The 26,396-nt window shown below is 39.8% G+C and overlaps 2 protein-coding genes across 2 annotated transcripts; both read right to left on the reverse strand.

The window, feature by feature from the left end:
- Window positions 1–7,807, reverse strand: LOC139709123 (betaine--homocysteine S-methyltransferase 1-like). Its single transcript, XM_071621084.1, has 7 exons — window positions 7,792–7,807; window positions 6,819–7,009; window positions 5,215–5,409; window positions 4,232–4,343; window positions 2,615–2,814; window positions 1,639–1,720; window positions 1–275 (listed from the first exon to the last, which is right to left on the reverse strand). The coding sequence occupies exons 1-7, from the start codon at window positions 7,805–7,807 to the stop codon at window positions 1–3; spliced, it is 1,071 nt and encodes a 356-aa protein (XP_071477185.1).
- A 5,114-nt stretch (window positions 7,808–12,921) lies between these two features.
- Window positions 12,922–21,227, reverse strand: LOC139709124 (betaine--homocysteine S-methyltransferase 1-like). Its single transcript, XM_071621085.1, has 7 exons — window positions 21,212–21,227; window positions 18,320–18,510; window positions 17,194–17,388; window positions 16,553–16,664; window positions 14,916–15,115; window positions 14,146–14,227; window positions 12,922–13,205 (listed from the first exon to the last, which is right to left on the reverse strand). Exons 1-7 carry the CDS (start codon window positions 21,225–21,227, stop codon window positions 12,922–12,924), a joined length of 1,080 nt encoding a protein of 359 aa, XP_071477186.1.
- Between the last annotated feature and the right edge of the window lie 5,169 nt (window positions 21,228–26,396).

Raw genomic sequence — 26,396 nt, forward strand, 5'->3', positions numbered from 1 at the left:
TCATGAAGCATAATGACTAGCGATACTTGTGTAATAGTCGTTGAGCTTTGATTTGTTCGTGCCGAAGACGCCGTTCAGAGACATGTTGGGAGAAAAACGAGATGCTTCGGTGATCCGACCCAGCGTTTCGGCCAACACGCGCGTGTAGTGCGGCGAGTTACCACAGCACAGTCCCACGTACGGGATTTTGAGTTTGGCGCAGCGTTGGCCGAACTCCACGATGTCGCTCCTCGAACACAGCACACAGTCGAGGTCCACTGGATATACATTATTTCCTGCAGTCAAAAGCGAAATTTTTACTCAAAATAGGATGAATGCTATGGAAAATCTGAAATTGTGAGATTTCGCCAGTTTTCACAAAACAGTTCTTGAACAGTCAATGTGAATACGCAAATGAATGACGGTGTCATCGCCTCACGCTTGTTTCATTGTTTGGGGATATATCTTAGCCTGTTCATTTTCTTTCTTCATGTTCCAAAACAAATTAGCTCCAGCTTCAAATTCATTTACTATTGACTGAACTTTACTGCTAAGTTATTCGGCCAGGAGAAACACTTTAATGGCAGAAAAACTGAAGTTTTGTTTTGTTTTGTTTTTTGGAAAGATTTTTTGTACACGATCAAGGGGAACTTATGAGGAGATGATATCATCCACACACACATTCGGATGCTATTATCAATATTAACTGTCTGAGAACTGTGTTTGTTTGTTTGTTTGTTTGTTTGTTTTTGCAAAAATTCGCGAAAGTTCACTATTCCGTTAATTACCGAGCTTTTATCCGATTTCGATCAAAATTCATCGAATTGTGTTCATATTTTTCTTTCTTTTTGGACTATTTTTTTTTTCTACTGCTCCGGAATTCCCGTTTACAAATGCACAATGTATGCCATTCCAGTTGATTCCAATTTGCCCCCACTGCAAATTTAATAATTGAAACAATTTCTTGAATCACATTAAAACGATACACAGAAAACACACAATGTTGTCTAGAACATTGAAGCGTCCTGTTCTGTCTTAGTAACCCTGACACACTTCTAATTCGTTTGTAAAAACCAGGAAGCAAGAGAAAATGGAAAAGCAAAGATTATATATATATATATATATATATACATATATATATATATATATATATATATATATATATATATATATATATACATATATATGTATATGTATATATATATATATATAATATATATATATATATATATATATATATATATATATATATAATATATATATATATATATATATATATATATATATAACGGATTCGGGGGGCGGGCGAGCGCCCCCTCTTTATTTTCTCTTAAACCCACAAAAAAAAAAATGCGGGGGTGGCACGTGAGCCCCTCCCCTGTAATTTTGTAAAGGCGCTTCCCAATTACGGAATTCCTGGATCCGCTCCTGTTAATAAAGGCTTACATGTAATTCACATGGCAGTCATCTGCACATTTACGGGTGCATTTTTGCACCTGTAAGACCAGAAAGGTGCAACGTTGTATTCATAAAGGTGCACTGCAATTATGTCACACTTAAAGGTGCAGAGTTTAACCTACAACTTTGTATTTTTTCTTTCAATGTACTAGAAGCCTATATCATAAAAAGGATGCTATTTGATAAATAGAGCGCCCTCACCTCTCACTGGATCACAAATAGACAAGTAGGACGGTTGCTCCTCGGTGGTTCGGTACGTCACTGGGAGGGCGGCGAGAGGTGTCTGCATCAATGCAGATCATATGCACAGAGTTTGATACATGGATGTATTAATTATCAACGCAACATGACGTGAACGTATTCAAAATGTCCTACGAGCGTAAATCCATATCTTTACAGAAACCTGTAGCGAACTGCTCCAAGTGGATTGTGTTTAGTAGTAAGAAAATGTATGTGGGTGTTTATCATACCTGAATTACCTGAATTACCTATGATGACGCCAAGAAAGTCAAAGACTTGTATAGAGGACCATTCAACAGATCCATTCCTGAGCCTGAAGAGTTCAATTAATGTGATATATCCACGGGGTGGTCAATTTATGCAGTCTGGATTAAATTCATTATGCCTTCTGTTTCCAGTGGTCATTGACTTTAGACTTGAACTGAGTTACCAATAGTTGTCTCACCAGTATCAGCGCAAAGACCATTCAACGAATTCATTGCTCTTTGGCTGAAAGAATTTAACCTGCAACTAATTCGATACCTTCCATTATACAGCTTTAACCTATAACTTAACTTGATCATTGATAACACAGAGAACAGCTGGATCGACGTCTTCCATGTCATGCAAAATCTTGAAGCCTTGAATCATAATCTGCATGTTCACGTCTCTTCAAGAGGGATGGGACTCCCAAAGTCTCGAGTTTCTCAGAATATTTGGACAATGATCTAACTCCACATCACTTCTTGATTGCTCTCCTCTGAACCAATCTAATGTTCTTTTTTCCTGCACCACTCTTTGTAAGGTCATTCCATACACAGGGTCTGTATTCCAAGAGCGGTCGAACAGAGTTCTACGTATACGATTAGCATGGTAGCCTCTTTTAGGAACTTACACAGATTTAACAGGCTAATTTGAATGTTGTTTTTTTTTTCTTTGTGAAAGATAGCTATCACACCTTAATTCCCGCCTGTAGAGCTCTCTCCACAAGCGTCATCAGTGGTCCGGGTCCCCTGGTGCAGTTGAAGCCGACCACGTCAGCCCCTGCTGCTTCTAGCTGCCTCAGGGCATCGTTGAATTCGACTCCGTCGATGGTACACGGTTTGCCGTCACTCGTCTTCGTGAGATGTGAAGCTAGTGTGATGACGGCCGGTACGCCTGCGGAATGAAAAGGTGCCAGTGGCTCATGTGATACCGGTCTTTTGCACGTTAGGGCCTGGTCCCACTGGCGTTTAGGAATACATGTATTTGCGTATGAATTCGCATAAAATTGGTTTACATTCGCTGAACATCCGCAACCAAAATTTTGTGCAGCCCAAAAATCCTGGGTAACAAAAAAACGTGACTCTGCGGATAATTTCGGACGCGTGTGGAAGTCGGCCGACTCAGACAAGCATGTTTTTCACGAATACTGTGGATGTTTAGCGAATATAAACCAATTCTGTGCGCAATTCACACGCAAATCTTCCTAAACGCCAGTGGGACCGGGCCCCTTAAAGCATTTTAAGAACATTCTTACATCAACGTTAAAGTCGCGATAGCATGGAAAAGCACCGGGGTGGTCCGATTCGCTTCATTCGCTGCCCACTGGGGTCTATTTGAAAAATCACGAATAGCGCCAATCAGCTACGTTGTCGTGTCAACGTGTGCGTCGAAGCGTACGCTCATTGGTAACGGTCAACACCAGCACAGATTCTTCGGCTGTTTGTGTACTTCCATCCAAGAGATCAGTGATAAACCTTTACACAATTAGGAGCCTACTTACTACACTGCGAATAGAATCTCAGTTGTCATCATCAACAACTGCTCGGCTAAGATGTAAAAGTGCCAGAGCATTAAAAAAAAGGAATAGATTGAACGCAGTAGCTGGGACCTGTACAATCATGTTGCGTAAGCTTGAGCATGCCTTGAGGCTATATTGTTAAAATTTGCCTTGGTGTCGTAATTCTTTCGGACAAAAAGGCGAATCGGCGACTTGCTGCATACAGATGCATTGTTTCAGACAAAAAGACAACTTAGTGCCTCAGTGAAGTATGAGAGGACCCCCTTCGTGACAGAAAATAAGCACCACTGCGAGCTCGGAGAAGTCGCCTTCACCCCTGATCGTCTTTTAAAAAAATGTACCTACGGTATACAGTCAAGTCTACGTCACCTTCTCGCCACAATTTGAAGTTTAGGCTCTCGTACTTTATCTACGAAGCTGCTTCAAAGGATGCAGACCCAGACTCCCACAGTGAGTTATATAGCCCATGAGTCACAGCCCACGAGTCACAGCCCACAAGCCATACAGTCAAATAGCCCACGACCTATCCCATAGAAACTAATTGAACAAGGCCCACGAGCCATAAGGTCCACGAGCTAGACACAAGGATTTATTTGCCCACTGTGTTTAGCTCGTAGGTAATTTGTTTTACTTGGTGTTTAGCTCGTAGGTTATATTATTCGTGGGCTGTATGACTAGCGGATGTATGACTCATGGACCCTTTTTTATGTCTAGCTCGTGGGACGTATGACTCGTGAGTGTCTTGCTCGTGTGGCGACCTCCTTTCCACTTCTGGGAGAAATACATACTAACCTCTGCCATATTCCTTCACGGTTTGAGCCGCCAACACCGCCTCGCCGCAGTGATCGAAAGTTTCTCCGACGATAAAGTCCGCCCCTTCGTCAACTGCCCACTCAATTTGCTCCTGACATCATAAACAATACGTAATTTATTAGAAATTTTTTTGTTTTTTTTATCGTGGTACCTTACAGATGTTATAATGAGAGAATTAATGAGGGGAAAATCGAGAGTTATAATGTGATGATATAGTCACCTCATATAGTTTACAAAAGCTGCAACGCTATGTACCAAATACTTTTGTAATTTCAGAATTTTATTCTTTATAATGCAATCATTTCATTTTCGATTTTGATGAGGCGACTGTCACTAATGTGCCTGAATTTACACCATGCACTATTTGAAAGACAAATTTGAACACGGAGTGAAATTGCGTCACAATAGATTCCTTATACGTAAAAACAACCCCAACTAATTCCATTTCATGATTTGAACCACAAATACAGTAACCCCAAAGCCTAATAATATTCATAACGCCTACACATACCTACTAGCACGTTCTTAACAAAATATTGTCCTTAACCAAACGTACAGGACCAGGACAGACACCAGCCATTGGTAACCAGACTTGGACGAAAAACCTCGTTAATAACATCTACAAGCGTTTATATACATTCTTATAGCATTCAATGCAAAACAATCTGACAATGGCGGAAGTTTTCTCGCTCGAATGTTTGGAAATTGGTGCTACAAACACGCTGAACACTATCAATAGTGTCGTAGACGCGGCTTTGGATATTGTAGGTGAGTACAAGCAAGGGCGTACATCCATGATGGTTATGATGAGTTACCACCAACGATTTATTATTAAAGTCCTTTGGACTCGAGTGGGTTATGTCAAAATGGTATACACTAATGTTGACGCTGCCTCCCTTGATTGAAGGGCAGTCCAAACAATAATTGTAAAGGTCTCCCTCATTCGGATCTTTGTAGTTTACCCTGAACATATCCTTCGTTTCCCGAATGGCGCCCTCGTTGCCGGGTTGGTAAACGAACGTGTTGCAAATGTCGCCACACATGAGCGTTCCTGTCGAGTCGGCGACTTCTCGGGCCATCTGCAGAGCGAGGCGGTTCTGACGTTCGAGCTCTTCGGCCCGGCCCACGACGCCCAGCTTGTGGCGATTTCCATAGTACTTGGGAGGGCAAGGGGAGATAGAAAAATGCGAATATGACACGAAATAAAAAGCGATCTTCTTATTCCGCAGGTTCGTTATTCCAAATTATGCGAATTCCGTTTATACCTCGACGTGCACTAATCCGAAAATGAAAAAAGGTTCGTTAATCCGAAAACTTGTTGCGTTATTTCTATGGTTCGTTGATCCGGAAATGAAGCAAGGTTCAATTCAATATTCAGAAAGTTCTTTATTCCAAAAATGAAATATTGATTGTAATTACGAAGGCTAGCAAATCCGAAAATAAGATAAGGTCAGCAATTCCGAAGGTTTGTTAATCAGAAAATGAAATATGTTTCATTTATTCGAAAACAAATATACGTTGCGTACTAACGGACATTCGGTATTTTGCAGGGGGAGGGGGTATTTCAAACCTTATTTCATTTTCGAATCAGCAAACATTCGGAATGACCAACTTTTTTTTTCATTTGGGAATAACGAGCCTTCGGGATAACAAACCTCATTTCATTTTCGGACTACCGAACTTTCCGAATAACGAACCTTTGGAATCACAACCTGTAACCGAAATAGCACGTATCTGTACAAACATAATGGTGGCCAGATCACACAAGACGCGCCCACATCTAGTCGAAAGAATCAAGGTTATCACACACACACACACACACACACACACACATTCATGCTGATAAAGGTTATTGGGGTTAATCTGAAGAGGAGCGTTAGTAGATGTGCATTATGTTAGTTTTGTAAAGAGGGGATTTAAACGGTTTGCTCTTAATTGCTAACTTCTTATATGCAAAGGGAGTAAATTATATAGCACAAACATAAAGTTAAAACTAATTGTGCTCAACAACTACACACCTCATAGCACTAATCACCAGTTACGATGATGATATTTTGTATACGTGATGTTACTGATGTATAATAACCATTAGTCCATTGCCAAACATTTCCATTCTGGTAGACAATTTTGTCAAGAAATGCATGCATGTTAATCATTATTTTGTATGCTTGTTTTTTCTCAGCCAAAAATAGAATCACTAGGCGCCTTTCTGGTGACACCATAAGAAGCTAATGCTTCGCGGAAGAGGACTTGATCAATTTCATTTCATCTTTAATAAGTGTTAAAGTTCCTCCAATTTAAGCTCCTGTAGTCTTTACATAAAGACTGAGTAAACGTTGCAATAAAACAACACAGCTATACATGCTCAATAGTCATGATGTTCCACGATCAACAGCACGGTGTATTGTACTTTCCATTGAACATATTTCGGTATTAAAAATGAAGTTGCCACAAAGACATTGGTTTCTGACAGCTATTTCAATGTCACTTAGTAATGAGATATCAAAAACAAACAAGTCGGCACAATCAATTCCTATATGTGACCTGAATATTTTACGATATATACCGTAAATGCCTGTACGACGTCACTTCCGGCTCTGACAAAGTCCTTGTACATTTGTTTCACCAGTTCGGGGTAGTCAACGACCACTTCCGGGGTGAAAGGTCCCGCCTGAAGATAGCCAAGGCGTTCGAAGGCCAAGAGGTATCCCTCCGCGCAAATGATGGTTTCGCCTGCATTGATTCGCTCGAGTAAACCTGGATGTTGATGAAGACTTTGTTTGGTGTCACGTGATAAACTTTGTACACTATTGCGCCATTATCGTCGAGCCATATTAGGGTAATGCATTGTGATATCATTCGGTCATGTTGATCCTGTTACCATCATGAGTCTTACATGCACGTGTCAAGTTAAAATGCAAATTTTGAAACGTGTTCTGGAGAAGCTTTCCAAAAGGCCTTCTAGCTGCCGGCTCAGATATTGTCATTAAATTCAATGAAATCCTTATCATTAAACTCTTCTCGAGTTCTATTTCTGTTTCCTTGTTCGATCACAACCGTCTCACTTTTCACAAAAAAAAAAAAAACACAACAACAACAACAAACAGACAAACAAACAAACACTGGTATATGTATCTCACTATCGATGCGTAAACCTAATGACTATAACCACGGTAAACCAAAAACCTGCCAATACAAAGACTTGCCTGGCATATAAATCGTCTAGAAAAGAACATGAATCCATTATACTACGACAGAACCTGGCATGCCTGGAGAGGTGGTCCTAGGTGATCATGTAGTCATTCAAATGAGAGCATATTCAACGAGGCTTTAATCATGAAAGCAGAACTTCGCGAAAAAGAGGTAAGAAAGAAGGCAGAGAGAAGACGAGAAAAGGAATGAAAATTCTAGAAAATAAGGACGAAAGAAAGGAAGAAGAAGGACAATGAGGAAGGAAAGTCTGACCATGCAGTTCAAGAACAAGGGACAAACATTCCGCAATCAAAAAGGATGTGCTGAAATAGAGGTTGAATTCTTACCTTTTGATTTCGGCATTGTTTCTCCAGTTGAGCAAGGTGGTCGCTTTTGTCAAATGTAATTGTCAGCAATCGGCAATCGATATACATACGCCTCTAGCGTAATTTGAAGGAAACAGACACAGACCCTAAAGGGAAGCGAATCTCAGTTCTGTTGTACATGTGGAAGCCGTCAATCTTTGGTTTTCCCGTACCTTACATAGGGCCTACAGTCTGTAACTGGTCGAACTTACTTGCTATCATAATATGCTGCTTTCCCAAGGATGACGACAAATGCTAATCAAAAAAAAAAAGAGAAAAAAAAAAACACGTACGAATGTACAAGGGCAGTCTCGCACGAAAGCAAATGTAGATTATGTAATTCCTGTCTACTGTCCGGCTGTGAGATAATTTCGAGGAATTGAAGCCGAGCACTGGCGCATGCATGGGGCTATCGGCGACTCCCCTTCCTTCCCGCCCTTTATCTCCGGTTTAATTAAAGGGGTACTAAATACTTTTAGCGCGACGAAGTCCGGCTCGAGAACGACGAGAAAGCGAACAGACTAAGAAACATACAAAAATGTGGATTGTTTCTCTCCCTTTCTTTCTCTCTCTCTCTCTCACTCTTTTCCTCTCTCTCTCTCTCTTTAGACTTCTGAGAAATTAAAAGGGTTATAGTTTACCTTGAAAATCAATCAAAAAAATTAATCAAACGTTTATGTCAGGAGATTTCTTCATCTTAACATTTTCCTATCAGTGTGAAACGAAAGTGCTCTTATAACTGGGCAAAATGACCGCCACTTGTGAATAGATGAATTATTTCTAATCAAACTATTTCTTATCATGTCTTGTTGTTGCTGTTGTTGTTGTCGTCGTCGTCGTTGTTGTAGTCTCGTCGTCGTTGTTGTTGTTATTGTCATTCTTGATATCCAATGTTTTGGTCCAATTTACCTACTAACGAAATTGTATGTCATCGAAAATGGGTGCACGTCACAAGACCGACATCCACGTACGAGTCATAGAGCTCACGAGCCATACAGACAGCCCATGAGTTATACAGCTCACGAGTCATACAGCCCATGAGTAATACAGCTCACGAGTCATACAGCCGATGAGTTCGACACTAAAGCTAACAAGCTCCACGAGACCGACATATTAAGCCCCGTGTTGAATCTGTCGAACTCGTGGGCTGTTGAATCTGTCGAACTAGTGTCGAACTTATGGGCTTTATTTGCCTATTGTGTCGAACTCATGAGCTGTATGACTCGTGAGTTGTATGAATCATGGACCACCTTTCAATGTCGAACTCGTGGGCTGTATGACTCGTGGGGTGTTGGTCTTGTGGGATGACGCCTGGAAAATGTAAAGACGGATAATGGAAATGTTAAATGCAATTATATCCAAATTGGTTATACTGATTTATGGACGTAAGCATGATAACAAGAAAACACACAGGAACATTTGAATGGATACTGCAATGGATACATAAAGTGCATGTCCACCCTTCACAAATAGAGGTTTTTGTTCTAATAAAAGCTCTAAAAATGACAAGAAGACCCAGCTGATTATAAAAAGAAAATACTGTTGCGCATGGTGAACGAGATGGCTTCAGGCCTAAAGCCCTTCTCTCAGACTACAAATAAGTTTTAAAAGTCTACAGGAACATCTAATATATTGTACTACTACATGAAGAATTCTATCCTCGAATATACTGTAAGTCCCCGTGTAATACATTTACAAGTTCTTACGCAAGTAAGAAAACTCTGAACTCTGTTTCACGAATGATTTTTTCCCCCGAACAACCCCCCCCCCCCCAAAAAAAAAAATGAAACGCATTTCTCAAAATGAGCACATGAAATTTCAAAATACAATGCAATGGAGGCAAAAGAATGGGCGAAGAAATGTGAATATTATGCAATATCCGCTAAGAGCTTAAATAAAAACATGCCGATCATGCATTATACTACTTGTGATAGGGATAGCATTTGTATAGCGTTTGATACGGGCGTCTCTCAGTCTGAGCGCATTTAAACAGAACTGAAAGTTGAAGATTGAGAATATAATATTGCAGATTGCCGTCATTGCAAGTTGATCTTGTCTCCCTCTTTGTCAGGACCTGCATTCATTCAAATATATTTGGAATATACTTGGAAGGAATCAGCATAAAGGGAAGTACAGTTCGACCTCGATTATCCGGCCTCCATTTATCCGGAAATCTCTATTATCCTTACGCGTTCACGCAGTGAAGGACCTTTTTTCCTCCAAAAATTGAGAGACAACAGTGACTTTAAACTCACAAATTTCTACAAAACTCACATGATTTACCTACAAGACATACTTTATTTTTGTGAAGAAGGGACTACAATATTGTGCGCAGGCTAGCATAGATTACACCACCATTGCGGGGTACGCTACCTGCCTAGCTGCCAGTGCACTGGGACGGCAGCTTGGACGGCAGCTATACCGGGTGTCCCAAAAAAAGCGGAACGGTGGATTTTCAGTACCTTGCGGTCTGAAAGATATATATCTTTTGACATCATTAGAAAGAGCATCTTCCGCAGAAGACTATGATACCAAAATCATTAAATTTGGTTCAGTACTTTTTATTCTACGCCAATTTCTGAAAATGCAGTCATTGTCAAATTTCGCCGGATTTTTGCGACTTATGAGATAATAATTTGAGTGCGACACGCGATCCATACGGTGAATATTGTGTAAGCTCGGTGATCCATGTCAACAAAAGATACAGCTTTCACATTGGGCACGGCCAGGAAAAAACAGTGTGTGTGTGTGTCTGTGTGTGTGTGTGTGTGTGTGTGTGCGCGCTCCCAATATGAAAGCGTTATCTTTTGTTGACATGGATCAACGAGCTTACACAATTCACCGTATGGAACGCGTGTCGCATCCAAATTATTACCTCATAAGTCGCAAAAAATTGAAAATGATTGCATTTACAGAAATTGGCGTAAAATAAAAAGTACTGATCCAAATTTAATGATTTTGGTATCATTGTCTTCTGCGGAAGATGCTCTTTCTAATGATGTCAAAAAATATATCACTTTTAGAACGCAAGGTACCGAAAATCCACCGTTCCGCTTTTTTTGGGACACCCGGTATACATTAACATTGTGTCTCCCATTCCCCGACATGGCCGGAAAATCGAGGTCGAACTGTATTATGATAAGGAACCAGTGATATGTTTATACGGGATACTACCAAACTATTGACCTCAACAACATTCGTTACAAGCGGTATATGGCATGATGTAAAAATAGAGCCCGATTCATCAAACAAGCACAATGGAATAGTAAAAGGTAACTCGCGAGTGTGTTCTTTTTCTATTTAATGTTTTCCCTTGTGAGTTTACTTGTCACATGTAGGCCCTATAAAGTTAATAAACTTACATACATACAGAAAGTAGAGAATTGATTTATTTTCATCGTTTCGATTTTATTCGCGGAAGTTTGACAAAAATAACGTGAATGCATTATCAATGCTTGATATTTCAATGCCAATATTGTTCAAGTCTTTTGCAAAAGAACACAAAAAACACAAAAGCGGACAATTAAAAACATTTTTGCACGTAACGTGTAAATCCGTATATTGTATGTATTTGCTTCATCATTTCGTGTGGCCTCGAAACAATTAAATCCAGCTTGCATATAAAAGCAACCCGGCATTTTATTGCTTTTTCAATCAGTTCTTCATTTTTTTTTTGTCTTCGAATTGTTGAATTCTATTTGTCTCATATTCCAACTAGAAATTTCTCTTTGCGACTGCTATGCCTCCACCATAATGCATGGTTGTCCTAATAGGTCTATAGTACAACAGTTTCACATAATTGACAAAATATTAAAATGACAGGTTTGTCACAGGTGTGTTGTATGGTCACTTTCCTTGAATTAGGTTTAGTTGGATGAATGGCTACTGTCTAAGAATTCAGGTATATGGAGATTTAAAGATTTTTACTTGACTTTTGACCATTTATAAGTTTATGCACTGAACAATTTTCAACGCATGGAGAAGTACAATTTCAGTATTAAATAGCATTAAGCATTTTAACCAGGCCTTCGTCCCTAGTTGACCTTTGACCCTAATATGCCAAGGAGAATTCACTCTCAAGCAGAACATGCATAATAATATGTACTAAGTTTCCTGATGATACTTAGACTCACTTTCGATATATATTATGGAGGAAGAAGTGCAAGTTAGCTCTTTCACTTGACTTTCAGCCTTTGACATTTGACCTATTGGCCAGCTGAACGTCCAAGAGAATCTCTATTTGGTAAAACATGTATGTATTAACTTCAAAGAAAGATCCTGCAGGCATTGCATTTTAATACGAGGGGAAAAGTTAAATTTTGAGAAGTTGACCGTAACCTTTAATCTTTGACCCATGACCCCCAAATTCCCGAGACAATCACTGTCAGTCATCTCAGCACATGCATAATCAAATGTACTAAGTTCCATAAAGATACATTGAACCAGTATACATTGCAATATATGGAGAAAACATTGTCAAGTGAAATGTTAACATTTTCATTTGACCTTTGACCTCGTGACCGGAAACTCTTTCTGGAAAATCTTTATGTGGTAGTACGTGTAAACATTAAGTTTCAGGAAAATATCCCCAAGGCTTTGCGTGTGAGACATGGGGGAATTAAGTAGTAACATTTTGAGCATTTGGCCTTCACCTATTGACCTTTGACCTTGAGCATGTGCACCAAAAAGTTGATAGCCCCAACTTTGTCCACTTATTACATATTACATACCAAGTTTCATTAGGATACCTTCAACGGTTTTTTAGTTACGTTCCACAAAATTTATTACGGACGGACGTATACGGACGGACAACCCGAAAACATGATGGCTGCGACGACACTTCGTGGCGGAGGCATCAAACCAATCATTCTTAAATAAGATTTCAAGATACAGTATTTCAGTTCAGACTGACCTTCAGATGAGATCTTGTTCTGAGTAAAAGCTGTCGTTTAATATCCACTCTGTTTCGCAGCTTTCTGCTTAATTAGGATGTAAAGTAAAGTTTAATCATAACGTGGATATAAGTAAACAGGCGTACATCTCTAGTGTACTTCTACCGGACGGTTATCATCATCTAGTCTACACGCGAAACCAATTTACCTACAGATAGCACTACTTCTTGTATGAAGCATACAGACTATTGTTTTCGCTGTAATAGTCGTTGAGCTTGTTTTTGTTGGTGCCGTAGAAACCATGCAGAGACATGTCGGGAGAAAAGCGAGACGCTTTGGTGGTCCGACCCAGCGTTTCGGCCAACACCCGCGTGTAGTGCGGCGAGTTACCACAGCACAGTCCCACGTACGGGATTTTGAGTTTGGCGCAGCGTTGGCCGAACTCCACGATGTCGCTCCTCGAGCACAGCAGACAGTCGAGGTCCACCGGAAATACAATGTTTCCTTCGGCGAAAATTGGTTGAAAAATTAAAAAAAAAAAAAGAATTTCAGTTGAATTCCCGCCCCCTTAACATGGAAAATCTAGAAAAATTTGTCATCACTCATCAGTATCTGAACGATCATCATGGAGAATGTATAGGCCTACATCATTCCGTCAACATCGTCAAAGCGGCTTAAAGGAGACTTCCTGATGATTTTTAGAGATTTTCACATTTTTACATACTAATAACTATAAATCGGGTATACTTAGTACAGAGTTTCAGAATTTATAGTGATTGGGATGATCGAGGAATAAAAATGTTTTCAAAATTTAGAACAAATCACAACGAACAAGGATGATAACATGGCAGCCTTACCAAAAGAAATGCATGAGTAGGGGCTCATGGAAGCAGCACAAAAGAAGAAAGCATGCATGAATTCTACATAGGTGAAATTGTTAAACCCGTTGTATTGTGATGGTATGACGCAGCTACATTTCTGAGATATGTGAGGCTCCTACGTCATCAACGTTGGTCAGTGTAAGTGGTTTTAGGTCCTTAGAATGTTGATTTCTCTGCTCAAGGACCACAATAAATTCCACAAATTTATACATGGAGCTGTTCATTTGTGTATTCTATGATGTGAAATTATGAAAATCGTGTGGAATGCCCCTTTAACTACCTTATTTTACCACAACATAGGAATCAATATTACCTTTCAGAACCATACACCAGGCCGAAGTAATGTGTACATGTCGATAAAATACCCCTGATACAAGAAGGTTTATCTCTGATTCTTTTGAAATAGAGACTTCTGACGAACTAATCATATAACACCGTTAAAATAATGTATACATTCACATGCTCGTCATTTACTTTAAATTGAGATACGGACTTATGTATCATAAAGGACTCTGGCATACACATATACGGCACTGGCCTACACTTTGATATAGCGCCCTCACCTCTCACTGGATCAGGAATGGACAAGAAGGACGGGTGCTCCTCGGTAGTTCGGTACGTCACAGGCAGGGCGGCTAGAGGTGCCTTGATCAATACAGACATGATTTTTGCACAGAGTTTGATTCATGGATATGTGACCAAGGAAATATGCCCCCAACATTCATTCAACAGTTTATTTCATAACAAATGTGTCGGCCATATTACTGCAATCAATCACGATCGTTGCAAAGGCCTTTAACAAATTTATGTTCATAGATCATCATTATCATATGCAATGGATGGAATACATGTATGCATGTATTGTATGCTGTTATTAATCGTTATTATTTAACAAGGTAGAAAAGCATCATAATTATGACGGCAGGCTCGACAGCGTCTTCAAACAGGTTCATGAACGGTACACATTTTATCTAATCTTTTCAGCCTAGAGCAACATCTAAACATAATGGAGGGGGGGGGGGCATTCGTCTCCAACATGGGTAAAGCCTTTCACCCCCTTACCGTCGCCCTCTTAGTGGTGGAAAACTTGTCTGAGACCAGTTTTTCAGTGAAATGAATGTTGAATAGTTTTTCGGATTTTCACGCTTCTGTCTTCTCAAATGCATATGGGGGTTGGAGGATCGCGACCCTCTCTCCCAAGTGGTTCTGTAGCCAATGATGTCCATAATAATATGTACGCCAAGCTTGTAAGTGATATTGATCCTCGGCAGTAATAGTTTACGTCAGTGTTTTATTATCGTTAAAACTCTTGTCAAGTGGAACGCTTTCAAACCTTAATTCCCGCCTCTATAGCGCTCTCCACAAGCGTCATCAGTGGCCCGGGTCCCCTCGTGCAGTTGTAGCCGACCACGTCAGCCCCCACGGCTTCTAGCTGCCTCAGGGCATCGTTGAATTCGACACCGTCGACGGTACACGGTTTGCCGTCACTCGTCTTCGTGAGATGTGAAGCTAGTGTGATGACGGCGGGTACGCCTGAGGAATAATTTGCCGGAGGCCCGTAAATTACCAGTGGTTTCCAAGCTGAAATCATATTTAAGCACATTCTTAAATCCCTCATGATAACCATATTTCGGATGGTACTATTCACCCCTTCAAAAAGACGTCTTGCATGTGCTGGATCAAGGAGAGAAAGAGAGCCATTCCTGTTTTAAAAAAAAGAAAAAAAGAAGAAGAAAAAGGTTGCTCAATACTAGCTAGAATTATAACGAAGACGAGGCTTAAGTTCACGCAGGTTCGACGAAAAGGTCGCTCGTAATATCAAGCCTGTATACGTGGATATGTGACTTAACAAAGGCCTTCACAAACCATCGGCCAAAAAAAAAAAAGACAGAGAACACCTTGTTTTTGTTTTTTCCTATTCAGGGCGATTACGAACACGCAGTTATTCGATGTGTATCAGTTTATATTGTTAACCTACAACAGGATTCTGAGAAAATCTCACCACTCAAAATATGCTGCAAATTGTTACGTTATTTGTCAAATTATCATCAACGACAGTTCGGCTCAGAAGAAACAGCCGCAGGAGTCTGATTAACACTCCCATAGTACAGCCGCTGCGCCTGCTGCTGTACGAAAGCCTGACCGTGTCAAGAGGATATTTGATAAGACTCGCCTCGGTGCCTTCTCTCGGACGACGGCGACTTTCGCACACTGCTTGTCTAGGTCTCCTTAGTACCATAGTGAGGTTTAAAAGAACGTCTTTCTATAATATTCTTCACTCAAAGATAGAGTCTAGGCGAGTTCTGAGAAGTCGTCTTCACGCCTTCTCGTAATAAAGAAGGCCCCTAGAGGCTGTATAAATGGGCGCCCTTCACGAGCACGACGCCCACTAGTCATATACAGCTCAAGAGTCAAGATACAGTCCACGAACTAGACTCTGTTAATGAGCAAGGCCCACGAGCTATAGGGTCCACGAACTAGACAGTCGGCAAATAAGGCGCACTAGCACTATAGGCAAACAAGGCCCCGAGCTCGACATTACATCACGGGGTTTATTGTATACGTAGTGTCGAGTTCGTGGACATATGCGTATATATATATATATATATATATATATATATATATACATATTTGTATTATATATATATATACATTCGTGGACATAATATGCGTATATATATATATATATATATATACATTCTTTTTGCCAAGTGTCGAGTTCGTAGACCGTTTTGGTTGTTGTTGTTGGTGGTGGTGTTGATTTTATGGGTGTGTTTGTTTTTATTTGTTTTTGTTTTTTGTGTGTTGTTGTTGTTGTTGTTTGCCAAGTGTCTAGCTCATGGGCCCGTTTTGCTTACTGCCTACAACTAGTCACTGCTAGCAATATGGGTCTGTTTTATTTAATGTCGCTGGAGGTACTGAATATTAACTTATAGTCCTTACAAAACGGTTTCTGGGCGAATTACTTACCTCTGCCGTATTCCTTCACGACTTGAGCCGCCAACACCGCCTCGCCGCAGTGATCGAATGTTTCTCCGACGATAAAGTCCGCCCCTTCGTCAACGGCCCACTCAATTTGCTCCTGACATAAGTAACAGCAAAAACGAGATCCGTTATCTAGTTCACATATATATTAAAGTTGCAGTGCTGGACATATTCAATTATTTCATCTGGTTTTGCTGAGGCGTCTGTTAATTAACTCTTGTTTGTTCGATCTTTCGCCATTTACTGATGGAAATTTGAAAATGAAATGCATTCGCACTGCGACAGATCACTTTACAGACCATGACTTTATTTCTAGCTTGTTCTTCAGTATATTATCATCCAGATGTTGTTGTAGCTTAATTGTAATCAGCTTGCAATTGCACTTCTGTTATTTGAAGTTTAATACATTACGTATTAACCTTTTTCATGTAAAGCGCTTTTAGAATCTATTCCTTGTTGAATTGATCAATTGCGATGAGCTTGTAATTGTACTTCTGATATTTCAATTTAGACACAATATGTACCCTTTTTTCATGTAAAACACTTTTAGAACCTATTTGTTGTTGAATTGCGTTATAATGATATTATAATACTATTATTTACTCTGATCTTTGAAGTGAGTATACCCTGAACATGTCCTTTGTTTCTTGAATGGCGCCCTCGTTGCCGGGTTGGTAGACGAACGTGTTGCAAATGTCGCCACACATGAGCGTTCCTGTCGAGTCGGCAACTTCACGGGCCATCTGCAGAGCGAGGCGGTTCTGACGTTCGAGCTCTTCGGCCCGGCCCACGACGCCCAGTTTGTGGCGATTTCCATAGTACTGGGGGGGGGGGGGGGAGAGAAATTAATAATGCGAGTATGACACGATAATGACAGTTTCTGTATCAGTATGATTGTGAACAGAACACACAAGACGCATCAATATCCAAAGTCCACCGTATTAATGCCAGCACATGGATTTCAGACTGACAAAGGTTATTCTTTAGAGAAGCACTTGGAGATGTAATTGTGATTTCTATAAATGGGTTTGTCGTCTGCGTGGTTTATAAGGTTTCCTACAAGGGGCATATAAGAATCTCGCAAACAAATGTCATATAAATGTATATGTGTTCAACGAATACTCGTACCACACGCAACATGGAACACCGGACGGGAGTATTGTGATACAGTTTCACGTATTGTAATGAATCGCTCATTGCCAGACCCTTCTGCTCTTGTAAAGAATGTCGTGAAAAAAAAAAACAATACACGGTAATTACTAATCATTGATATACTTTCTAAGGGCCAAACATAGATTTTCTGTGACGTTTGATGTCATGACACAACACAGGGGTAGATCATTTTATTTCATATATCATTTCAACCCCTTAAGCGCTCAAGTTCCTTCCATTTATGTCTCTGTAATCTTCAAGGGGATCGACACAAATTTCACGAGGAAATAGCGAAGCCTGCATCAAAACTGTACATTGTTCTTAGACCTGTGCAGTGGTCGTGATGTTCGATAATTAGCACAGTGAACATTGCAGTTTTGGATTCGGCAGGGTATCGGTATCAATGACATGATGAAAAATGTTGGTTCTTAATTGACTGGGATTTCGACGTCACTATTAACTTATCAGGAATTTACAAATAAGATATCGAATCAAAACGTGTCAACATAAAACGAGGCCTACAGGTATAAAAAAAAAAAAAAAATCTTCCTTTGTTCACAATAGTACTATCAAGAAACGGTTGATTCTATCTATCGATACCGTAAATGCCTGCACGACGTCACTTCCGGCTCTGACGAAGTCCTTGTACATTTGTTTCACCAGTTCGGGATGGTCAACAACAACTTCCGGGGTGAAAGGTCCCGCTTTAAGATAGCCGAGGCGTTCGAAGGCGAAGATGTATCCCTCCGCGCAAATAACGGTTTCGCCCTCACTGATTCGCTCTAGTAAACCTGGACGTTCATGAAAAACTTTGTTTGGTGTGACACCATATTGCGTCATAACTATCTCCTATACATGTATTTGAAGAGCTCATTTGCAAAAGGGGCTAGATCCATTTTTGATGAAAATTAAATTCTAGTTATAGCATCACCGCACAGAATTCCATTTGAGTTAGTTGCAGTGAAAATTAAAACTCCAGACAACCGTTTGAATAGAAATTATCGCAAAATTAGATTTAGATTTTCCATACACATGTGTATAAATTCTCACAAACAAACCAGTTTTTCTTCAAAGTACTAAGAGTGTATATAGCCCCTTTTGCAAATAAACTCTTCATTTATTATGCGTATAGCCCTCTCGAGTAATGCATTGTGATCCCATTAAATTTACCATGTTGATGCTGTAACGAGCATTATATAACGTAATAGGCCTCAGCATGACAAGATCACATGCAAATTCAAATCGTGAGGGTGCTCTGGACATGCTTTTCAAAGCCTAATAAACGCTGCTAGCACAAACCTAATGTAATAACAATCGCTGAGATTGTTACCTTTAAATTCTTCATAAAATTATTGTCGCATGTTCTCTTATATCTGATGCCTGAATTGTTCTTTTGCGTCTGTCTCACTTAACCCTAACTAGGCCGGGCTATTTAGGTAGATCATAGAGCCGGGGGGGGGGGGGGGGGGGGGCTCCCAGGCCCCCCTCCAGATCTCGGCCGTCGACCGCGCGATCGCGACGGATTGGCACACATATTGCCTATGATGTAATCTAAAGTAGCAAGAAGTTGAATTTTAGAAAAATTATCATTCATGCTAAATTATGCTAATTTATGCATAATGATGCATGAAATCAGACAATTTGGTATAAATCACTAAATAAAGCTCAAAATGGGCACATTTTTGTGTGAATGTTCTTTTTAGTGTCCTGAGCAAATATAAGAGAAAAAAATTGTGCCATCAGAAAAAATTTCTTAAGTATTTTATTTTTTTTTAATTTCTTATGTATTTCTTTGTTTTTTTTTACTTTATGTTTTCCATTGTTTTTTCGATGAAACTTGTCCGCGACATTGTTCCGATCAAGAAAATATGTTATTAACTGATTTTAATCAATAAAACCCCAAAATAATCATACTTTTATGAAATTTGCCTATAAGCGCAGTTTGCATTGAAATTGTACACGAATTCACGTTTTTCCGCAATTTTTGGTCTGACATGCACATACATATTTATGCGTAACCTCGGAACCGCGCGCCCGGGCATTGCAAATTTGGTGTCAAAAGATGCGAGAGACTCGAAAGAAAAAAGTCATGAAACGTCGCGGCGATAGCTATTCGCGTTAGCGATACATCGCTAGAGACTCCAACCCAAAGTACCTTCTGATCTGGAGATTCTCCCGCCTGAAACCCCGAGCAAACGGGAGACTCAAAGTTGATGTGTGCGAAGCGCGAAATTCCCAGGGTTCTAGATGCTCTCTGGTGCTATCTAAGGCTTATTTTTTCAACATACGATAGAAATATGTAAGAAATCCTTTCCAACGGGAGACAAAGAGCCAGGGCGGGAGAAATTAAATCTCAAACGGGAGAACGGGAGATTTTGCAAAAATGGGTTTTCGGCGGGAGATCTCCCGTCGAAAACGGGAGAGTTGGAGTCTCTGCATCGCGCGGAACGCCGGGGGGGGGGGGGGGCTCGGAGGCCCCCCCCCCCCCCCCGGCCTAGTTAGGGTTAAAATACAGCTAAAATAATCTAACTATATCCATCTATGAATACAGCTTTCACGTAGGCCTTATGTCAACAGAACCAAGAGAAGTGGGCGTCATGATTAACCTTGCAACATCATGCTTAAAGCCGAAACACGTTGGTAAAGTACATGAAGAAAGGGAAGATACGATGTTGATTTTGAGTTGATTTCTGTTTTCCAGAAACGCATTATTTGAAATATGAACGTGCCAAAGTGCACATAATACGTGACGCACAAACAACTTGGAAACACTCTTAACATGCTTAAGGGTAGCGGAAATTTTCCTTTACAAAAAGGGGCAACGATTAGAGTTATTATTGCCCCATTCCCCTAAGTCCTCTCTCCAACCCCTTGAGACCATTGTACTGGAGTCCATTTGGTGAAATTGTGTTCATTGTATATAAAGTAAAGAAATAACAGGAAAATGAAGTCGCTCGAAGAATTAAGAGAAGGGGATTAAACGAAGACGAAATAGAACGACGAAGGAACTCATCCTCCCTGCTCATCCACAGAAAGACAGTATATAGAGGAATCAGACTTCAGGGGGGCATTTTCATGAAGCATTTTGTCCGAATTTGTTCTCAGCCAATCAGATGCAAGGATTTCTGTAGCTTGTAACAGTTTGTCAGAAAAATATCCGACCAAACTGCTCCATGAAATGCCCCCCTTCCCCCCCCCCCCCCCAGCACTGTAACTTATGGCAGCCATAACTGGGGGCTTCCAAGGAAGAACAAAAGCACTATCTGTGAGTTATGCCATGGGCCAGGTGCGTAGCTATGTCAGTGAGTAAATTATCTGTTGTTAGGCATACCAGGTACTTGCATGCAGCCCCCAGTTAGAAATTACCATTAAAAGAAAACAGTACTCAAACCGAATTGACGAATGAAGAGGAGAACAGCCTGTTCAGTTCTCAAACATGAGACAATAATAGTGATCCCATACAAAGTGTATGGAAATACTGTTAACTCTCACCTTTTGATTTCGGCATTTTCCCAGCGTGCAGGATAGTCGTGTAAAAGGTATTTGTCAGCTGTCACTAGCTGTAATCCGCAAGCGATACACTTCTGACGCCGAACTGACGCAAAGTGGGAGAAAGTTACAAATAAAAAGAAGCGAATTTCACTCGTTTCGGCAAGTTGCTGCGTTTTCGCCGTGTTCTACTATACGCTCATCAGAAATCATTGAGCGTTGCTGCATGCAATTGTATGCTGTTCCCTGGAATGCGACAACTGAATTCCATGCAAAGACCCTGGGTTATAGACCGATGTATATTACGGGTGTATTTACTTCACTATCACGACTATAGTAAGCAGCTAAATTGTTTTCAAGAGAAAAGCCCACTAAGGCACTAAAGTGCGCAAACAAAGTCGGGTCAGGGTCAGTGTATGACTGTGACCTGATTTTGTTATCTCGCCCAAAGCAATTATGCAGACCTACCAAGTCTCACGCATCAGGCGTGACAATCAAGCCTGACGAGCTTTTTTTTTCCTCACGCCTCACACATGCACACACACACACACACACACACACACACAAACAAACACACACACACACACACACACACACACACACACACAAAACGACGCCAAAATCGAAGAACAAACCCCAAAACATAAATCATTCTCGACCGGAAGGCGAATATGAGACGATCAAAGCCGAAGGAGAAAGTGCACAGCAGCCCGAGGTGGCGCGAACGCATAGAGTTATCATAAAGTTACATCACAATCTTATAACTGTATGAAAGCAAATGATATTCTATAGTGAGGAAAAAAAAATCCTACAGACTAGAATGTTTATTATAAGAATCATGACTTCAATTTCTAATCAGGACATGAATTCCAGTTTAAAAAAAAAAAGTCTCGAATCACAACTCGGACTCTAATGTGTGTGTACGGCTCACTTTTGATTTCAATGGTACGGCCGCTTGAGCTCAACAAAAACCATAACATCATAATTTATTATGGAAGACGGACATTGGGAAATCGTCGCTCCAGCAAGTCCATTTGCGAAATGTACGTACTTTAGAAGAGAAAGCAAATATTTTGGCAGGTTGAACGTGATTTTGAATCTATTTTTGTGTGTGTGTGTCATTTTTTCACACTGTTTCAGAGTAAAAACTTGGACAATATAAGGGTGAATGTGATTGTAATTATGTCAATACCTTATTATTAAGAAACGTCATATGTGTATGAACAAGTGTCTACTTCAGTAATTACCAATTTTGTGACGCGAAATTTGTCATGTTTACGGGTTTGCTGCTCCACATCATTGGTGTTTATTTAATGACAGTCGAGTTTAAAAGGCATGTCCGTCAAAATGACTCCCTCTCTTGAACCTCCTTATTTTTGTAGGCCCTACTATCTATATGTTGTGTTATAAAGATGTCATAAACTGGTTAAAAACTGTTCAACTGACCTTACACTATAAAGGCGTCATAAACTATAAACTGATCAACTAATCTTACTCTATGTATGGCTAAAGTTACGTGTATAAAGACGTCATAAACTGGTTTTAAACTGGTCAACTACTATTGATCTTACATTATCTATGTTTAATGTTATAATGACGTCGTAAACTGGTTATAAAGTGCATGGTCAATTGGTCTTAAGACGTCATAAACTGCTTATAAATTGTTCAACTGGGCTTACACTATCTTCATGTTTAATGTTACAGTACACTCCGGTTACAACAAACACTGCTATTTAGGAAATTCCGTTCCAACGAATTACACATCCAGGTCCAAAATCGAATAAATTCGCTTGCAACGAGCACGGTTAGAGTGAAATTGTCGTTATGACAAAACCATTTCCGAGCTCCGATTCAATTGACAAAGAAACAAAAGAAAAATGTGTTCCATATGGGAAACTTCATCATTTCGAAAGAGCGTTAATGGGAAAAATGAAACAAGGTTAGTCAATCCGAAAGTGAACAAAAATCAATATTATACTGAAACAAGCCTTCTGGATTACAAACTTAAATCATTCTCGGATTAATAAACCCTTCGGAGTAACGAAGCTTTTAAATGCATTTATTCAGGAATCTTACCAACACCGCATCTTACTTCATTTACGGATTAACGAGCCTTCGGAATAAAGTATTGCTAACCTTATTTCACTTTCGGAATTTTGAAGTTTCGGAATTACATACCTTATAAAACTTTCGGAAAAACGGATCTTCAAAATAACAAACTGTGAACCAATCCAACCCATCACTCTTCCTGCACACACGTGTTTTCAACGCAAGCATGAAAGTACAAACAATAGTAATTAAGAGATAGCACCGGATTTCTCATTAATTTTCAGGGTATGACTAGTATCTTATTACAGTGAGTGCATGTTTTGCGTGTTTCATCATATTCTGTACCGGTATTTGCTCGGTTATAACAAAATTTCAAAAATGCAGGTCCCCAAACCTTTATCCATAATCATTACAATAACTATACACTTATTTCGTTCGGTTATAACGAAATTCCTATGTTTAACGAAAGAAAACTGCCGGTTCCGAGGATTTTGTTACACATGTAATGGGAGTCACCTGTGGCGTACAAAACATCACATTACCGCTCAGTTTAACATCGAGCAAAAGCAATTCATCGGGAAAGGGAGATGTCGGTGGTATGTACGTGCCGGTGTATTCAGTGGCGTATCTGGGGGGGGGGGGGGGGGGGGGGGGCAAGGAGGCACGTGCCCCGGGCGCCACTCCCCAGGGGCGCAAAAAAAAAAACGAAAAAAAAAAAAACACGAAGAAGAAGAAAAAAAAAGGGAAAAAAAACGAAGAAGAAAAAAAAAAAGGAAAAAAAAAACGAAGAAGAAGAAAAAAAAAGAAAAAAAGAAAAGAAAAAAAAAAGAGAAGAAGAAGAAGAAGAAGAAGAAGAAAAAACTCGCCCGGAAAAGGGGGGGGGGGGCAGAAAACCAAATCAAACAGGACAAAAAAAAAAACATGATGCCGCCGACAAAATGACAATGTTTATTGTGTTCACACAAGAATTCCATGTTCTGTAAGTAAGCTGAAGTACAAAAAATTTTCGGCTCGCTCGATGCGCTCGCTCGCCAAAATTTATATAAAAAAAGAAGGTAAGAACAAAACGTGATGATGACATGGACAAAATGACAATGTCTATTGTGTTCCACACATGTCACTTTATATTTAGCAGGCAAAATGTTTCACGGAGCAGCGGCTGCCATTTCTTTCGTTCTGAAGCGATCGCCAATTGGATCAAAAGAAGGCGCCAACGGTTTCGAACATACGGGGGGGGGGTGGGGGCGCAAAAAAAAAAACAAATCAAACAAGATAAGAACAAAACGTGATGATGACGCGGATGTATACAAATTTCGGCTCACTCGCTCGTACTAATTTAGAGTATTTTTTAAAGTCCTCAGTTTGTTGGTATAAACAGTTATCTATACGGTCGTCACTATGTAAGAATTGTAAGATTAATAAGCAAAAAATGACAAGAATTTCATGTTTTGTAAGCTGAAATACAAAGTTTTTCGGCTCGCTCGCTGCGCTCGCTCGCCAAAATTTATCCCCCAAAAAGACATAAGAACAAAACGTGATGATGACGCAGAAATATACAAATTTCGACTCACTCGCGCGTACTAATTTAGAGTATTTTTTTAAAGTCCTCAGTTTGTTGGTATAAATCGTTATCGTCGTCACTATATCTTTATTAGAATTGTAAGATTTAATAAGCAAAAAATGACAAGAATTCCATGTTTTGTTAGCTGAAATACAACAATTTTCGGCTCGCTCGCTGCGCTCGCTCGCCAAAATTTATAAAAAAAGAGTTAAGAACAAATCGTGATGATGCCGCGGAAATATACAAATTTCGGCTCACTCGCGCTTACTATTTTAGAGTATTTTTTAAAGTCCTCAGTTTGTTGGTATAAATCGTTATCGTCGTCACTATATCTTGATTAGAATTGTAAGATTTAATAAGCAAAAAATGACAAGAATTCCATGTTTTGTTAGCTGAAATACAAAAATTTTCGGATAGCTCGCTGCGCTCGCTCGCCAAAATTTATCAAAATTCATTACATTTAAATCACCCTCAAAAAGACGCCTTTTAAGTGCTTGAAAAAGTACATCATGTGGACTGTGTTTAAAGTCCCTACTGGGATGGGGTTGGGGTGGAACACTTTTTCAGAAATTAGGGGCGCAATTTTCGCGCTTGCCCCAGGCGCCGTTTTCCCTAGATACGCCACTGAGTGTATTGCATGTACAAGTGTACATGTTTGCATTTTAACGCATGCCACTTTAAAACGGTACACATGCAATTATGACTATGAATGTTTGGATAAGAGGACAAACGCACATAGAGAGAGTGGTACTATATGTACATACCTCTTCGCTGACGAACAAGGTCCACATAAAAACAATGTTCCATTCTAAGGGTTTGAAATACATGTATAAGACACTTTTTACAGTGGAAACTCGATTTAATGAGATCTGGTATAACGAAATATCTGATATAACAAATTAATATTTCCGGTCCCAATGAATTAATTTTCTTTTGTTTTGTATTTTCTATTGACTACTGATATAACAAAATACCTGATATAAAGAATACATTGTCTTGGTCCCAAGGATCTCGTTATACCGTGTTTCCACTGTATAATCTTCCTTACGCCTTTATGTTGTATGTTCCCAAGAGTATTTCTACCCCTGCTATAGATCGGTCCAAATTCACGAAGGTGGTACAAATGAAACCATGGAGCAATAAGTGTCGCACGGAATATTTCATTACAAAATTGCTCATTTCATCGACAAAATGACCATTTCGTTAACGAAATTATCATTTCGTGGCCGAAATGTTCATTTAGGTACAAAGTGTTGTCATTTCGTTACAAAATAATCATATAATTGTATAAATTTACATACATTCAAACATATAAATGTCATGCTTGGATAATATGTATGTGTGTCAGTAAATGACGGGGAGCTTGACTCCACAGGCAGCACAGGTACATAATCTTAGAATAGGCACCAACACAGCACATGTTGTACAACTTAAGTAAGCATTAATTTTTCACAATGGTACTTTACCATACAGGCGTGTGCATTGTGAGAGAACTATACTGACACAAGTTATACCGGCTTGCTGATACACGGTCATCTTTCCACTGAAATAAATACAAAGAAAATTCAAGAAAGTAGA

Source organism: Diadema antillarum, unplaced genomic scaffold (assembly GCF_040938485.1).
Source record: "Diadema antillarum isolate AM-2024a unplaced genomic scaffold, OU_Dant_1.0 seq00001410_RagTag, whole genome shotgun sequence".
Taxonomy (NCBI): Eukaryota; Metazoa; Echinodermata; class Echinoidea; order Diadematoida; family Diadematidae; genus Diadema; species Diadema antillarum.